Source organism: Amia ocellicauda, chromosome 21, assembly GCF_036373705.1.
Source record: "Amia ocellicauda isolate fAmiCal2 chromosome 21, fAmiCal2.hap1, whole genome shotgun sequence".
Classification (NCBI taxonomy): Eukaryota; Metazoa; Chordata; class Actinopteri; order Amiiformes; family Amiidae; genus Amia; species Amia ocellicauda.
In genome coordinates, this window is record NC_089870.1 from 8,930,388 (window position 1) to 8,949,126 (window position 18,739).

Here is an 18,739-nt window from a genome sequence, read left to right on the forward strand (position 1 = left end):
TCAACTATGAACCACTGAAATTTCAGTTGAAATGTGAATAGGAAACCCCCCATTGACTGAAAACACAAAATTACTGGCCTAGCGATGAGCAAGATGAGTGATGAGTTATAGTTTCATAACTTCTTTCATCATTATGTGCTGAAGATCATGCGTTTGAGAAATACTAGTACATTTTGAGTAACAGTGAAGCACTATGCTTTACATTTAAATATTATGTTCAATTCAATATCACAAGTCAGTTAAGGTCTCTGAATAGTGTTCAACAATGGTAACTTTGAAAAGCCTTCTTATCAGGTATTCTGTGGAACATGGAAATCTTAGAATGTATTAATTATTTTAAGAAAAATAAATACAATCAAGCCCACTGAATTATATATATACACTCACCTAAAGGATTATTAGGAACACCATACTAATACTGTGTTTGACCCCCTTTCGCCTTCAGAACTGCCTTAATTCTACGTGGCATTGATTCAACAAGGTGCTGAAAGCATTCTTTAGAAATGTTGGCCCATATTGATAGGATAGCATCTTGCAGTTGATGGAGATTTGTGGGATGCACATCCAGGGCACGAAGCTCCCGTTCCACCACATCCCAAAGATGCTCTATTGGGTTGAGATCTGGTGACTGTGGGGGCCAGTTTAGTACAGTGAACTCATTGTCATGTTCAAGAAACCAATTTGAAATGATTCGACCTTTGTGACATGGTGCATTATCCTGCTGGAAGTAGCCATCAGAGGATGGGTACATGGTGGTCATAAAGGGATGGACATGGTCAGAAACAATGCTCAGGTAGGCCGTGCCATTTAAACGATGCCCAATTGGCACTAAGGGGCCTAAAGTGTGCCAAGAAAACATCCCCCACACCATTACACCACCACCACCAGCCTGCACAGTGGTAACAAGGCATGATGGATCCATGTTCTCATTCTGTTTACGCCAAATTCTGACTCTACCATCTGAATGTCTCAACAGAAATCGAGACTCATCAGACCAGGCAACATTTTTCCAGTCTTCAACTGTCCAATTTTGGTGAGCTTGTGCAAATTGTAGCCTCTTTTTCCTATTTGTAGTGGAGATGAGTGGTACCCGGTGGGGTCTTCTGCTGTTGTAGCCCATCCGCCTCAAGGTTGTACGTGTTGTGGCTTCACAAATGCTTTGCTGCATACCTCGGTTGTAACGAGTGGTTATTTCAGTCAAAGTTGCTCTTCTATCAGCTTGAATCAGTCGGCCCATTCTCCTCTGACCTCTAGCATCAACAAGGCATTTTCGCCCACAGGACTGCCGCATACTGGATGTTTTTCCCTTTTCACACCATTCTTTGTAAACCCTAGAAATGGTTGTGCGTGAAAATCCCAGTAACTGAGCAGATTGTGAAATACTCAGACCGGCCCGTCTGGCACCAACAACCATGCCACGCTCAAAATTGCTTAAATCACCTTTCTTTCCCATTCAGACATTCAGTTTGGAGTTCAGGAGATTGTCTTGACCAGGACCACACCCCTAAATGCATTGAAGCAACTGCCATGTGATTGGTTGGTTAGATAATTGCATTAATGAGAAATTGAACAGGTGTTCCTAATAATCCTTTAGGTGAGTGTATATAGAAAAGCTGCCAGTTGCTAAGAAAGAGCTTTGTGGTAACCTCCTTCCTAGTTAATTAAAAACCTACTTTATCTATTTCATCCATTCAATTAATGAGACTGGCATTTACCCAACACATCATTCTCTAAACCTGAATATGCTTCTCTAAAGATCAAGATATCCATGGTGATAATATGTGGTAAATGTGGTCCTTCATTCATCTTGGCACGACTGTATTTTTCAGTAAAGGCACAGATCTTGTATTTTATTTTTCGATGCTCAAGATGTCTGATGTTTACGTACCGTGTCATTTGGGCTCGGGTATAATATCCATGTTTAACTTAGTAAATCGTAAAACCGCTGTGAATGTTTTGTTCGGGTCTTGCAAAGAGCATCATCTGTGAACTGGAAATGTACCTGTCTTAGAAGATGGATAAGATTTTAACAAGTGTATTTTTGCCAATCTTCTCAACTACCTATATATAGTTCAGTAGTAAACAGAATTCTCAGTCCATGCTTTTAATGATCTTTAACCAAACTGTATCCATAGCGATTACAACTCGAACCAATAATAAACCCCTCAACCCTCTCTCAGCCCCTCGCCACAGATGGCTCTTCTTCAGCTCATGCTAATGGTTCTTCAATCTTCAGTCTATGGCTTGATTTCAGTTGACTGAATTAATAATTGCCCCCAAAATGAATTGTGAAATGTAGTAGGCAAAGGAATATGCATGGACTTATCCTAATTAAGTTATAACGCCACAAAAAACAGGTTTTTAAAATCCTAAATAACACGACTGCTATAAAATCTTCACTTTTGGAAACTACAAATAGCTTTTACATTTCTCTGCTGTGTCCAGGCTGCTTTAGCTTTAATTATCTGTGTGAAAAATATTAAATTGATTTAACCAATCCAAAACCCATACAGACCATGCAGGATTTTGACCCATGGTGTCATCTGTCAGCCAGCAATATTAACTTAATTAAACCGAGCACTGAATCTCAGTCCCTGGCAGTTCGACACCATCTTATGCATTCGTAATAAAACCAGAGAGCGGCTTTGCGGAGCGCTGGGCGTGCATTAAAGAGAATGAGAGTACAATATGAGGACCTGGGTTTGAAATCAGCGCTATGAAAGCCTGTTGGTAATTTATTCAGAGTCTCATCATCAAGTTAAATTACAGCACTTAACACAGATCCAGTAGGAACAATTATCGTAAAAAACAACACACCTTTATAAGCAAGTGCTTATTGAACAAAAAGAGGAAATAAACATTAGTGAAATGTCAAAACTCATTTTAATTCACAATATTTGTCCGACAGCATTTGAACAGAGAACCTGAACCAAAACAAAGAAATCACAGGTGTGTCTCACTGGTAAGTTCTGAAGAAACCTTTAGGAAATCTGTAATTGAATCTCTTACTTTCTCAAATGTTAAATAAATACATCTGTAGTTTCTATGTTTTAGATCCCCCTTGGCAACAGCACAGAAGAGGAGTGGACCACCGACTGGCTTTCCCCTCCACTGACCAGTGATGGACCCGGATTTCAATTACAATCACCAAATAAGTCACCAGGCTGCTTCAAATCAGGGAGAAACATCAGGCAAAGAATCCACTTACATCTCATTCAAGTGGAAACAACTTGACAACTCCCATATATAAAATATAATGGATATGCATTTTAGAGCTTAACAAAGATCACTATAATAAAAATAATGATAAAGGCAAAAAGGAATTGTCACTATGTTCAAATAACCCCTGAACGACTTGTATCCTGGTCTCCTCATAAGCTTTTTTCAATTTGATGCTCCTTTAACGGAAGTATTTTTAACACTTTACTGCCACCTTCTGGCCACTGCTATGTTTTACACCACATTCACAGTATGAGAAAAGATCAATAGAAAGACAAACCAAGTATTGCAACCAAAATGTGTTCCATTAAGCAAATAAAGTAAACAAAGAAAGCTCTCTGCATCAACACAGAATAACTAAAGACTGCAGACACTAAAAGAAAAGGAAAAAGGCAGGCTTTTCTAGAATGCTTATTGAAGGTTTGATATTAACATTTCCTTAACTAAGAATAACTTATTAATTAATAGTGATGAAAATCCACTAAACGGGATCTAAAAACAAACTGCAGTCTTAGTACAAAACCTCACAGGAATGAGAAAGCTCATCTTTCTTAGGAATGAGCCAAAAAACGATAACGGTAACGGTAAAGAACTGTGTTACGGTTTCTGGAAAAAGAAGCCTCTTCCAAATGAGAGGATATTCGGAGACAAGGTGCCTCTCTCTGCCCCTCGAGGTTTACCTCCCCCTGCATGCTGATTATCTACCCCTTTTCCACTCTCCTCTCTGAGGGAGCCTGGCGCCCCAGCCTCTGCAGCCCCCCCCACCGACTGGGGCTTCCCGACTGCAGGAAATTCTGTAGAGACGCCTGTTGATTTCTGAAGAGATAAGCCTCTTCCTATTGTAAAGTAAGTGAGAGGTAATTTATCTCGCTCTAAAGTGCTTGCCTTCCCAATTTCAACCGGCCTGTCAACAGCAATCTCTATGGCTCGGCTTGCTTCTGAGCGAGAACCCAGACCCTCCTCTGTGTCTTTTTTCCCACGGTCCCCGCATGTCTTTGTTTCAGGGTTTCCTCCGGGAAGATCTGGTTTTGCAGAAGGAGAAATACGCTTCATCGGGTCTGCATTGTCCCTCGTGCTGGCTGCAGCCGGACCACTATCTCTCGCAGCCTGGGCTCCTACAGTCTTGGCATCTGTTTGCTCAGCTGCCTTGGAGATAAAACATCCTTCTCCGACCCGGGTGGACTTGCTCTCTTCCCGACAGCTATCCCTCCCGTCTCTGTTCTGCCGGTTGTTGGCTGACGTCTCCCAGTCTGTTTTGAGGTCCTTGGGCTTGCTCTCTCTGGGAGGCTGTGCGCTACATCCAGAAGGGTTGACAGTTGACTTTGGGCTGGACCTGAGCAGAAGGCCTTCCTCATTTACGTTGTATTTCTCCAGAGCCCGTTCCTGCCTCTCGTGCTGCATGTTTACCAGCTCTCGCAGCTCTTTGGGAAGCTCAGTGCCTGTATTCTGCACAAGGAGTATGTCGCAGTGTTACATTCCCACCCATATGTTGTCTGAAGACCAACACACTCGACTAATAAGTTCTAATATGCTTGGATCTATATGCTTTATATCTAATATGCTTTAGGCTAAATTAAACTGTCCTCACCTCACAGCCTATCTGTAAATCAACAGGTTCTTCTCGCCACAACGCCAGGTATGAGTTCACCAGAGTTACGTAGTCGGACATCAGCGCATCCAGCAGGACCAGGCGAAGGGGCTGCAGGTGGATCACTGACAAGGCCATGACTTTAAGGAAGGACACAGGGCACGGGCGCACATACCACACCTCGCTCTCCTCCTGCGGCCGCACATAGAATTGCAAGTGTGTCAGAACTGCAAGGGTGTGCCGTTCTTTACATTGATGATAATGTATATTATTTTATAACTGAATAACTGTAGAGATCGATTGTCTGTCTGTGTCCTTGCCCTCGCTCTCATACCTTGGTAAGATCCATTTTAATCTTCAGGGAGGCCAGGCGGGACGGGGGGATTTGCAGATGCAGGGCGATGCTCTCCTGAAGTGTGCTAACCTGGTCCGGGAGCATGCCGCCCATTTCTGTATAGAAGAACAAGACGTCTGCAACCTGGGAGGAAAACAGGTAACCACAGCGTAGGTATCCCAATGCTAAATGGAAATCATTTAAAGAATAAGAATAGAAATATATTACTGCTTAAACATGTAATTATTTTTACCTGGGTATCAAAGACATTGGCCAAGTTGACTCCAAACTGATGGTGCAAGGTGCCAGAGATGCCCCGACAATCATGAACAACCTGGGTAACAAATACAAATACAGTCTTCGTTTTAGATTTTCAGCGCTACTGTGGTGTGGGTGTGGTGTCTTTCTAATGATAGAACAAAGTTGCTCATAAGGGTGATTTCTAACCCATATACACATTTATACTCACTACAATGGGAACTGCTTAGAAATGTATTTATGTATTAAGTAGCATACACAGACTGTTTTATATTTTAAAAGAGCTTCACTACACAGAAAACTTAATATACTGTAAAGATTGTTATTGCTTCCAGATAGTATTACCTTTAATATGCGGTTATTTTCCATAATCATCGACAACCCGTTTTTAAACGCTCTCGCTCCAAGCAACAGGATGTCAAAGAGGTAAACCTTATTCTTTGTAGCGATCTGTAGGACATAAACGGTTTGAATCGGACAGAAAAGATTGCGTCTTTCTCTTATCCAACTGAAAAAGGATAGTGACAGTGTTGGACTGTGAACATTACAATGCAAAAAAAAAAAAACTGACAGGCGAAAATATGTAGTAATGTCAGTTACTAGTCCCCCTCCCTAGTATTGTCTTCCCTTTTTTATTTGTGTGGATTCATTGGTTCTCCTAATCTCTCCTAGCTTCTGAATAAGCATTTAGGATGGACTTTTGAGACCAAACCTATTCCGGTGTTTTACCTGCAGCCAACAGAGCCTTTCATGCTGAGAGATGCCGACTCCATCAGCGCCTAGTCCAATAACCTTCTGCGTCTGGATATGCATTATCTAGGGAGAGTGGAAAAGCACACGAGACAACCACACACACTACTTTAATGCTTTGGTGCACAATTGATGCACCACTGTGCTGTCCGCAGTCAGTCGAGCGTTATCTTAACAGACTACTTTTAAACACAAATGACTATTGGCTCTCAATGGGATTCCTTTAATTTGAATTACACAACAGCACACTGAGTTTTTAATTACTCAACAGGTGCAATAGTTCTGTATCAGCTGATTGCAGTTTAACAAGCATAATTTTAATGGAAACAGATTAAAATAAATGCATTATTCATCACCAGAGCTCTGGGATTTAAATGAAGAATGGAAATGGATTAATAACACTGATTACAGCTAGGTAGGGACAGGAGAAATTAGACTGAAAGAAAGCAAAGCCCTGTCTAAGAAACATTTCATTCTCTCAATAAGACCACAAGAAAAAGCTTAAATACTAACACTTAGGCCTACATTACATAGATTGCAACACCGCTATATTAGTGATGAATAAAGTAACTCACCGCAGGTCCGAATTTCTCATGAAACTGGTCGATTACAACATAGTCCACAAATTCACTGTCCTCCTCATCATCTGAGTAACCAAAATATAAAACATGACACTTGAATTCAATCGTATACGGTTTGAAGATTGTATACAGTCTGATATAAGTCAGCTGCTATCAAAATCATTTGGTGACTGTCTCACAAAGTTTCGCAGTAGGAACTGTAGGAGTGATTTTAACAGTGTGTTGTGCCGGGAGGCCAAAAACAAACCAATTACAGACTGTATGGGGTTGTAGCGCTACATGAGTTGATTTTTCAAGGCTAAAGGTTTTTGACTGGAGAGTTGATATCATTTTCCTGGGCAATAGTTATGGGTTATTCCAAGTTTCACAAGCAAGCGCCAAAGGTGACTGAGGTCAGTTTTGCAGATGATTATACAATGTGGGAACACCTGACGTGCGGAACACATTTCCTCTCACTGCTTTCAGGTGAATCAATCTTCTCTCACCGGGCTGATTAAAACAATACAAATTCTTTAAGCTGTTTTTCCATATTCCGCATTAATCATCGCAGCCAATCTAATCCCCTGCTGCAAAACATCCTCTGACTAATGTTTAGATACATCTGAAAACAGTATTACATACAAACACGTGCAAAAGTGTAGATGCGTACAGCATGCTGAGCACACTTACCTAACACCAGGCTCCTTCTGTAGGGCTGGAACTCGGCTACGGTCAACTGTCCTTTGGCTTTTTTGGGTTCCTCCAAATCGGAGCCCTTCTCTTCTGCACTCTCTCTGAACAACCACCGAAAATACAAGGGCATAGCAAGGTAGGTTTACTTTTCACACAATATGTAATCTGGGGTATATGTAAGCTGCCATTCAAAGCTGAAAGTCATGGATAAGACATAATTTGATAGAGCGCTTATACCACCCAGAATGCCATTATATCTCCAAGACAATTAAATCTTATTGAACAATACTTCTACCTGCTGCATCACTTACCCATGCCCACCTGCACTGCTTTGCTTGGCTAACAGGAACTCCACTGTACATAGAAAACACATAGGAGGGCATTAGAGACCTCTCTCTTTTGGTATATAAAGATTTAAAGTGCAATTCCTGGATGAAAGCAATGGAAGAATATAAATATATAATGACTAGATTCTCCTAAGGGCCTGGCAACCCTGATAATGCACCTTATTTTAATACAGCTATTAAAACGAAAAGACCTGCTTTGAAGCTGCATTGCATTAGGTCTCAGTACACCATCAAATGCACGTTAGTTTTGACATTGTGAGAATCAATCTAAAAAAAACAAGTTTAAACTGAAGTCTAGATGATCTTTTGCTTCTTGTTTTGATTATAGCGCCCTGATTATACTCACAAAACATGGCTGTTCCCAGGTATATGATTGTATGTGTAGTGCTTTTAGCAGTACTAGAAAACTTACCAGCCTGAATTTCATGTCCAAAAAACAGTTTGACTCCTGGCAGCTCCCTTCCAGTTTTAACATCTACAACTGAGTAATAATCATAATGAAGTATTATACACACACATCCTACTCAACCAAAGCAGTAGCATGTTTAGCTGTAAAATGTACTATATTTGAATTGATTGAGTTTTCCACAAAATAATGAAAATAATTAACTGAAACACGGTTGAGTGAGACTTGTTTTAGGCCTAGATATAACGAGGAGTAAAAATCACTCACCATCTTCTAAGAGTATGGTTTTGTTGAGGTTGACGCGCTGAATTGTCCCAAAATAAGATGCACACTTCAGAGCTATCTTGACTCGCTTCTTCTTAAAATGATCCAAGAACTGGTAATCACCCATTTCCAATATTAGTGAAGTGTCCGACCCTTATTGAAGGCTGACTGTTGGACCCACCTCTCTTGTCCCGGAGAGATTTTGCGAGTAAACGTGCGGAATCGCGGTGTGCGCAGGCGCTGTTTGGCAGAGACCCGGAAGTGATCGCACTTTGGTAGAACACACGTGGGTCCACACAGGCATTGATGGATGAACAGGTACGTTTGTGTTTTTCGAGATATCTATCGTCTCGATCTGGGTTTGTTGTGATTTCAAGTTTATTCATAATTGATTTGTCAGTAATGCAGTTGATTTTGCATTGGGTCTGTTGACGGACCGTTTCCGAAGTGCCAGTCAGAATAAGTTTGTATTGGGTAGGGACTTTCTTATGTCTGTAACCCGCCATAAAGTTGCGCTCTACAATTTGCTATTAGTTTTGATTTGGTCTAGTCATCATGCAGATGTTTTATATTTGTACATACTGGTAGGTCACCTAACAATATTTGCTGTATGTATGTCGTCTATGTAGATACAATAAGCCTATAGATACCAGATCAAATTATTTGATTTAATTTAAAAATCAGACTACTGGCTACTTGTGGGTTTGTTTAAATGTTTGGTAAATGTCCTTTCGTGTGGGGACAAAAAAAAAAAAAGGAACAACGTTTTCTGGGAATCAAAGTGACAAAGCAGAAGTAGAAACGGTTTAGGAACCGATGTTTAACCGTTTAAACCCCTTTTTGGGGGGAACTGACATATTATGCTCACATTCCTGGCATATTACACATACGGGAGTGATTTATTTTAAAGAAATCCCCATTGATTTCTAGTAAATGTTGTAACTGAAATATAATTGGACAGAATCGGGCGACTTAATAATATACAATGGAACTGATATACACTCACCTAAAGGATTATTAGGAACACCATACTAATACTGTGTTTGACCCCCTTTCGCCTTCAGAACTGCCTTAATTCTACGTGGCATTGATTCAACAAGGTGCTGAAAGCATTCTTTAGAAATGTTGGCCCATATTGATAGGATAGCATCTTGCAGTTGATGGAGATTTGTGGGATGCACATCCAGGGCACGAAGCTCCCGTTCCACCACATCCCAAAGATGCTCTATTGGGTTGAGATCTGGTGACTGTGGGGGCCAGTTTAGTACAGTGAACTCATTGTCATGTTCAAGAAACCAATTTGAAATGATTCGACCTTTGTGACATGGTGCATTATCCTGCTGGAAGTAGCCATCAGAGGATGGGTACATGGTGGTCATAAAGGGATGGACATGGTCAGAAACAATGCTCAGGTAGGCCGTGGCATTTAAACGATGCCCAATTGGCACTAAGGGGCCTAAAGTGTGCCAAGAAAACATCCCCCACACCATTACACCACCACCACCAGCCTGCACAGTGGTAACAAGGCATGATGGATCCATGTTCTCATTCTGTTTACGCCAAATTCTGACTCTACCATCTGAATGTCTCAACAGAAATCGAGACTCATCAGACCAGGCAACATTTTTCCAGTCTTCAGCTGTCCAATTTTGGTGAACTTTATTTCAGTCAAAGTTGCTCTTCTATCAGCTTGAATCAGTCGGCCCATTCTCCTCTGACCTCTAGCATCAACAAGGCATTTTTGCCCACAGGACTGCCGCATACTGGATGTTTTTCCCTTTTCACACCATTCTTTGTAAACCCTAGAAATGGTTGTGCGTGAAAATCCCAGTAACTGAGCAGATTGTGAAATACTCAGACCGGCCCGTCTGGCACCAACAACCATGCCACGCTCAAAATTGCTTAAATCACCTTTCTTTCCCATTCAGACATTGAGTTTGGAGTTCAGGAGATTGTCTTGACCAGGACCACACCCCTAAATGCATTGAAGCAACTGCCATGTGATTGGTTGGTTAGATAATTGCATTAATGAGAAAATGAACAGGTGTTCCTAATAATCCTTTAGGTGAGTTTATATCGAAATGTCATCGTCACACCCAAAAAAACTTCACCCATCCAGCCCTTTAAATGTAATGTAATTTCTTCATTAGGTTGCATTATTGTACTGTACATCATTATACAAGAAAGCTCCCAGTCCACTGACTCAGTTACTTCACCTCATTCACATAACCTTTCTCATGTCTTTATAATGCACTGCTATTGCAGATGACTGTGCAGTTTACAGTAGGTGATTCATAGGTCATAGCTTTGTGAGGTGTTGGGGATATAATCATATACTAACTTAGTTATTAATTGTAATTAAAATTGACTGAAGGTTTCATCTATAGGAAAGGTCAGTAAATAAAACTACTATTACAAATTCAGATTGAGCCTTTAAATATAAAGACAAATATTCATGACAGCCTGTAATGCAAATAACCACAAATATAATTGCCTTTACATGAGTCAGAGATATTCTGTTAAAGGTGCAACTGATGAAAACTAAAACAAACTATCGAGCTCTGTTAGTTATATATAAATGATCGGGTACCCAAGTTGAAGGTGTTCTTACTAAAAAAAAAAAGCCTACTGTGGTTAATGTATTTGCTTCCTTTCTCTTTCAAAGTCTGTATTTGAATGCAAAACATTAAGCTACTACTGTGAAAACAAAATGGCTTCAGCTGCTTGTTCGCTATGATTAAAATTAGAATCTTTAATCATGCTAAGCAAGTAACCTCAAGTAGGGTTTTTCATGCATAGAAAAGGTATGTGTTTTTTTAATCTGTAGAAGGGCTTTTTTTTGCTGACTGTGGTAAGGGAACCTGTGACCACCACTAATTTCCGGCAGCTTTGTAAGACAAGTGTTGTCATTTGACTGAATGGGGAAAGCTGATGTCAGCTTAACATCTGCTTGTTATTATTTATATATGTATATATGCATTTATTTATTTATTTATTTATTTGCCGATGCCCGTATCCAGTTTATTTACAGTTTATACTATCATTACAAAGGTGCAATAATACAATTCAATAACAAATTCAAATCAGTCATTAATACAAAGTACAAAAGTGCAGAAGTGCAAATAATATAAAATATAAAGCATACATCCTAGTTCAAAGAGGTAACAAATGTGGACATGATGCAGTGTGGTCCTGTGTATGAAATAAAGGGAGGTGTCATTGGAGAAATCACAGTGAACAATAGGAGATCTGACAATGTAAGCAGCAACATAATGAATCGTGGATATAGAAATTGAAATATTGTGATTAAGAGTTCAGACAGTCGGTTCAGAATAGGTGTAAAATGTAAACTTTTGTTTATACAGATGATAAAGTTAAACACCATTCCACTGTTAAAGGAATCCGTAAGTTATGGAGCAATAATAATAATAAAGAAAAGATAAAACATTTCATTACATCATACAAGCAAAACCTAAAACCTTGGTATGTTCTAAATATATATCTTGTGTGTTTATTACACAAGACACACAATCTGAAATCTCATACTTTACCTTGATTGCATTATGTAGAAATGCAGCAAGTGCATCATACAGAGGATGCCGCAGCAGAAGAGTTGTGCTGTGAGAAATTGCTCGTTAACAATTTAACTGCTTCAGCCCAATTGAACTGAAAGCCAGCCATTAACTTAGCACCGCCAGTAGTTACTCATATCAACCTACATGTTTCACGACTAGCTCTCCTGACTGTTTCTCTCTCCAGGCACATTTGCAACCCCTAGATCATTGTAAACACGCATGTGTGCATGGTTATGACAAATAAAATCCCACCCAGACAACCAGACAATGCAAGCCTTTACAGGAACAGGCTGCAGCTGCAACAGTGAGTGTCTGTGCTGAGCTTCCTTGTCGGTTCTTTGGAGTTACTCAACACGAGAAATTCGTGCCAAAACATGCCAGCCGTCTTACCTGATGCTTGCACTCAACTAATCTGATAGAGCTCCTTCTAAAACACTTCTGTTACAGGATGCTAGTAATTCATTTAATGTGAATAGGTGTTTTGTGTTTGTGTTCACTTAAGAATCTTAAGAGTTGTCACAAACTGGCATTGTACACTACTTTAGCCAGGCAGCAGGATTTGTTACAGATAAATGTTGACAGTGACGTTTGTACAGTCATATTTCTGTACCAGTAATAATTAAAATAAGAATGAAATAAAGTAATTCTTGTTTCCTGTCTTGGTCCCTAATAAGAATGTACTTTTCTTTTATGAGCATCATGTCTAGCTTCAGGCTACACTTTTGAACTGAATTCAGTGTTTACTGTTTTTGTTGAACTGTTTTTAGCATTTGTATCTGGGTTTCTGGCAGTGGAGAGAAAACAGTTACATGTATGAACTTGTTCAAGCATTACAAGAGTATCTTAGAAAGAGCTTGTTAATTAAATTGTGTGTGTTTTTCTTTCCTTTTTTTTCCCTTCCCCAACTAACACTGCAACATTCACAGACCAAACAGGAGATGGCTATGTTGCAATACGTTTGGCTGATAAATCCCCCGACTGTGCCACAGACTTCAAATAATATAATTTGAGAGGGACAGGAAAAGGTGACTGGGTAATTTCTGACAGGGAAAGGGAACTGCTGTAGCACTGGGGGAACTATTCAGTTTCAATACACTAATCGGGCAGTCACAAGTCTGCAACCGCTAAGCGAAACAGCTGAAAACCGCAGGCACTCCGTTTGCTTCATTGCATTGTGAAATAGTGTAATTGTTACGAGCCAGGTCTGCGAAAGAATGCTCGATGATCTGGAAGGTAAGACTACCATTTCTACGTTGGCTGGGTATGGGGAGCTCTGCAAATGTTGTGGGATCTTTTGATAGCTTGATATGTGATTGTTTTTCTACTAACAATGGTTGGAAGTTAGTATATATGTGAACTGTAAGTTAAACTTTCCTTTTGTTGTTGTTTTCTAGACAGATCAAAAGCCCTTCCAAAAAAAACTCTATGGGTTACTTTGATAGATAGCCAGGAACTTTTATTTTTCAGGTTTTTCACTGTCTTGGCTTTGAAAGTTGTACCCTGGCTTTTGTATTGAGAAAAATGGGTCCACGTTTGAATACAATATAGAATGTGTAAAAGAACTGAGGCAGGGGGTTGCTAACAGGCTTATTTTCCAACATGCTTCTTGTCTGTAAAAAATAGGAAATTATTTCATCTGACAACAATCTATTATTACAAATGCAGTACAAGTCTGAGTGTGAATGTCCAAATTTAACTTGGGAACGTCTGCATCACTTTAGTTGCTTTCTCTAAACTCTTTAATGTTAAAATGAGGAGAAAGAAAGGAGAAAGACGCTAATCAATTGTTTATTATGACTGCTTCATAGTGAACGAATAGTAACTTCCAAATTAGTGTTTCATACCCCCACACAGTTCAAAATTTTAGATGTGGTGAAATGGAAATGGTGCGCAGAAAAGGCTCCTATGATTCTTGTTTGCATCATTGTAAAGGATTATAACAGGAGATGGGTATCTGTTCAGGGAAATTAGTTCAGTAACCCAGGATATGTGTGTGGTGAAATGACAAGGCCAATTCTAATTGAGTTCTTCTGAACATCAGCTATTGCTTCCTATGTGTTAGTTTTGAGGTTTTTGGGTGTTCACTGTATGTGTAGCCAAACTGCTACATGCAGTGCAATATGTCTTTTCATCATAGGAGGGCAGGCTTGGCACAGTACACAATCGATCTGGAAAACCTGGAAACGTTATATCCCCTATACTTAACCCTTTGTATGGCATTTCTAAAGTAATAGATTTCTGAAATAAGCATTAACTACCTAGGCCTTAAAATATTCCTATTTTTAAGTTACAGGCAGGTTTAATCTCTCTCTATCTATCTATCTATCTATCTATATATATATATATATGCCTGACAGATGCTACTGTTTAAAATGGAAACTATTATGAAAACAGACAAATGATGATCACAGATTTGCTGCTTTACAATTGCTGCTTTAATAGACCAAATATTACTTTTAGGATTCATCCATGGTCTCCTCCCAAAGCACTTGCTACATATAAATGCTAGGAATTCAATGCTCATGAGGATTGTTTAGGTTTAACCCACAATGAAACCTCAGCCATGAATTTGTTGAAAATGGCAAGAAATGGAGAATCGGTTTCTACGTGGAAACTCCCCAGTATATATAGAAGTATCATGCTAGAGCGCTAGCTGGTCGATAAAATGGAAATTTTGTCATACAGTATATTACTCTCACTTAACTGTTATATGGTTTATAATATTGTGTGCATGCATTAAAAATATTTAGGAGAATGCAACCCTTTTCTCCACTTTGGGTCTGTGTGTTCTACATCTAATGGCTAATTTAAAGGCCGTGGCTTAGCTTTCTGTTTTCTTTTGCAGTTTTAATTCTAAATTCCGAAAAATGCCCCAGTGAAATTTATTTTTATTTACGTGGGAACACAAAGACAGAATATCAATAAATATGGAGTCTCGACTGATATCTTGCACCCCTCCTAAATGAAGTTACTGCAGCTTTTTGTTACATTATTTTCCTTCAGATGTGCTGAATTATGCATGATCTCAAAAACCTTTCACTTTAAACTCTTTAATTTTCTTTAAAAATCCATTAAGGGAAATTGAATCACACTGAGTAGCTTGCCTGAACTCTTGGCGATCACTTCTCTCCCTCAGACTGCACTTTGAATTTTAATGAGATGGGGTGGGGGGTTAATAGATGCTCTGTTGTATTCTCCTATTCACCTGTATTACTCAAGCTTTTTGGATGAAGAGTAATTTACTCTGTAGCTCCTTGAACGGGCTTAAAAACAGCTAGTGCTGTCCTAAACATCACACAGCACACCACTGGAACCAAATGCTTTCCCTATAGATTAAACGGTTGGCCTCCCATGTATGACAGGTAATCACTGCACATTCATTATCCCCCAGCCGCTGACTGAGGTCGATAAAATCAACCTTTCGCTAAAGTTAATTTGCTTTATCAGACAGTGTGATATTTAATGCTGAAGCGATGTCATTGTGTGTTTTTATTTTTTGCAAATAATTCCTTTCAATAGGGGCATTGTCTTTACATGATGACAAAGTAATCAAGACACTTTAACAAAGCTTTTCGGTGTGGGACTGAAAAGGTCTAATCAGAGAGTGCATGCGTGGGTGTGGTGGGGGTTGGAGGGTGTGTGCAAGTGACTTTTTTTTTTTTCTCTATTTCATGACTTGATTTTTCATTATCTTTCTCCACATGTAGATAACTGGAGTAGCTCTATCATCAGCAGGGTTTGTTTTTAGTTTCTGACAGTTAAAGAGGTTCAATTAATCACACACTGTTTCCAAGATTGTCCTCTGTCATGTGCTGAGCATTTGATATTGGGGAGTAGGGTGTTTTCCCCTGGTGTCCCCTGTAAGAATCAAGCAAACACTTTGGTCTTGATTTCCCTGAAACTTGTAATGACAATAATGACCACTTATTGGTGTTCAATTGAAAAGAAAACCCAAGAAAGTGTTTCATTATTGTTTTGATCTGTCTTCTGGAAAGGGTCAGAGGGGCACACAATGCCCCCAAAACAGAGGGAGGAGTGAGATAGATTCAGATTATGTAACAACAACAAGCATGTTACTGACCTGTAAAACATTGCTAATAATATATGTATTCGTTAAATCTGTTAGTTAATCTTTAATGCTTCAACTGCCATTGTCTAATCATCTAAATTACATAGAATGCTGATAATATGATGGTAAAACCAGCTAAAATATGTTGCCAGCAACAAGACTGATTTGTTTTTAATGTAGGATGGATGTAGCTACCCCCCAGGAAGACAGTCATTTAATCAATCACAACTTAGGTTAAGAAATACCTGACAGTATTCTTTAGGAATTTGTATGCAAAAAGGTGCTTTAAAAAACAAACCAAAAAAATCCCACCAGGGATACAAAGCTACACTTGTGAGTTCTGCCTGAGCATCATTTCGTGTGGAACAGGACAAGGGCCCTTTAAAGTAGAACATGCTGTTGAATAGCACTTTGAGTTAATGGGATTTTTTGTTCTTTCTGTACCAGACATTAAAATTAAAGGAAGGGGCCGATGTGACAGAAATAACAACTAAAATCAGTAGCTCTAGTCACCAGAATCAGGTTTCTAAAATGTAAGTTTTGGGTCTTCAGAAACTCACAAAACAATGTTAAATCTACAAAAGCAAAACCAAGACTGATGCTGGGAAATAAACTGAAGTATAATTGGATCACAGATTGAGATTGAGACATTGCTAGTTAAACAAAAATACCCATTTCCTGTTTGTCATTCCCAGTCCCATCTACATGCAGAGGCAAATACAACAAAGCACAATCTGTGAATGTGTTATTTTATTAGATTTATTTGTTTTTAAAAAAAAATCGAATTTGCTCATGCTAGCCTTGTCACTTTTGATTGAATGAACCCTGATTGGAATTAAACAGTTTTGAAAACCTAAATCGTGAAACCTTTCATTTGCACTGTCTGTCAATGCTGGAAAATGTTTAGTGTTTTTCTTGTGGGATGCTTTTTGCATGCTGGAAATGTCAAGTTGGGACTTGAGCGGTCTGGTCCAAGGAGACAGCGCTATCATGCTGGGCTTTATTTTCACATACTGGGGAACTGATTAACAGGAGGTCTCGAAGTTTTGAAGTGCATTAAAAACATCACTTCTTATGGAAAAGATTTGGAAGGGAAAACTCCACCTTTCCTGGCCTTAAGACTAAGCAATGCAAAGGGTAGTGATGACAGAGCTGATTAAAAACTGCCTGGGAAATCAGTTCTGGGCACTGGAAAAGAACCACACTTTATACTGTGCAGCCTGTGGGTTAAAGATATCAAACAACGCTGCTTTTTGGGGTTTGGTTTGGTTTGGTTAACTTTGCATAGGATGGTACAAATAATAGATCCAACAAATGAAGCTGAAAAACGACAAAGAGAGTCTCCATGGTTGGAAACAAATCAAATAGGGTGACCCAATTAAGCCCACTAAAATCTAAGTTTTACATGTTTTCTTATAGATGTGAATTGCTTCCCAATAAAGTGGGTATTAAATCAAAGATGAATCTCTCATCTAAACAAGATTTTGTCATACATTGACTATTTAAGTCCGGAGTGGGCTTATAAGGTACATATGTACCCTTTAAGCCCACATGTGTCCCAAATAAGCCCACAACAGTTTCAACAGTAAATACTTCAAATTGTAATGATTAAGCACTTCATACTTTATTGAATTCAGACCTCAAATAACCAACCTAACCAATTAAAATATAGTATTTTTATATTATCTGAGACTAGTTTCCATCACATGGACTTGTTGCACTTGTAGAGGCAGTTTGCTATGTTGGTGTGCTGGCTGTTGGGGTTGGGGCTGGGGCTGTTGGGGCTGTGGAAGTCTGCACAGGTGCTTCAGAAAAAGGAGCATGATTTGTGGACACTCGTCTGTCCACCCGGCTCTGGCCCACAGGGGAATATTCCAGTGCTCTCAAAGCCACCAATGATGTTTTCTGGCTTGAGAGCCTTGGAAGCCTTGGAGCCATCAAGTTTTGCAGGGAATTCCTCCTTTCAAATTGTGTCCCTGCTAACACGGGAATGGCAGCGCAGATCTTTCCTCCATTACCTCTTGACTAGGGATGCACCAAATAATCAGCCATCGATCAGTATCAGGCCGATGTGGCAAAAAATTACTATATCAGCCATTGGTAGTCCCATGTCAGAGATCAAAATACTCTTGAAAATTATTCTCTGTCCATCCATGATCTGCACAAACTATACATTTTCTCTGCCTACCCATTTTGTCCCCATAATGGAAATAAGGTAAGTAGTTAAGTTCATGAATGAAAAGGATGTATTCTGAGTAATATTAATTATTTTAAGGCTATTTTAATATGAGGTACAATGGGTTCTGGGCTTAGTGGGCTTATTAAGAATAACAGAGGTCCATGGGAAATTAACCTCAATTTTGTATATAGTTAATGTATACATGTAATATCTTTATACTAAATAAAATACATTATTGTTTACAACTTAGAACATGTTTATTATTGTTGGTAGAACAAATTCAATAATTATTCTGCTTTCAAGCCATGTGCTAATAGGCTTTTCAAGGGTGCTGTTCCTTTTAAGCCCATATGACAAAAACAATTACATTTTAACATAATAATTGATAGAACATGAAATATTGTTTTATCTGAAGAAGCTTATAAAATATTTTGATTTACTATGGTCATCAAAAGTTTCTACATTTTTGTTGTTCTACTGCATCTATCTGTGTGACC

The 18,739-nt window shown here is 39.2% G+C and overlaps 2 protein-coding genes across 2 annotated transcripts in view; one reads left to right on the top strand and one right to left on the bottom strand.

Annotated features, from left to right (window-relative positions):
- Positions 1-2,864: 2,864 nt before the first annotated feature.
- Positions 2,865-9,528, bottom strand: exd1 (exonuclease 3'-5' domain containing 1). Its single transcript, XM_066694027.1, has 11 exons — positions 8,423-9,528; positions 8,162-8,230; positions 7,714-7,756; positions 7,400-7,503; positions 6,725-6,795; positions 6,129-6,215; positions 5,745-5,849; positions 5,395-5,475; positions 5,142-5,285; positions 4,808-4,999; positions 2,865-4,665 (listed from the first exon to the last, which is right to left on the bottom strand). Exons 1-11 carry the CDS (start codon positions 8,544-8,546, stop codon positions 3,817-3,819), a joined length of 1,869 nt encoding a protein of 622 aa, XP_066550124.1. The 5' UTR covers positions 8,547-9,528; the 3' UTR covers positions 2,865-3,816.
- A 3,540-nt stretch (positions 9,529-13,068) lies between these two features.
- LOC136716691 (RAS guanyl-releasing protein 1) overlaps positions 13,069-18,739 on the top strand; it is a 34,775-nt gene continuing 29,104 nt past the window's right edge. Inside the window, exon 1 of the mRNA XM_066694029.1 lies at positions 13,069-13,227. The gene's annotated coding sequence lies outside the window, so the exon portion shown is untranslated. The remainder of the gene's footprint in view (positions 13,228-18,739) is intronic.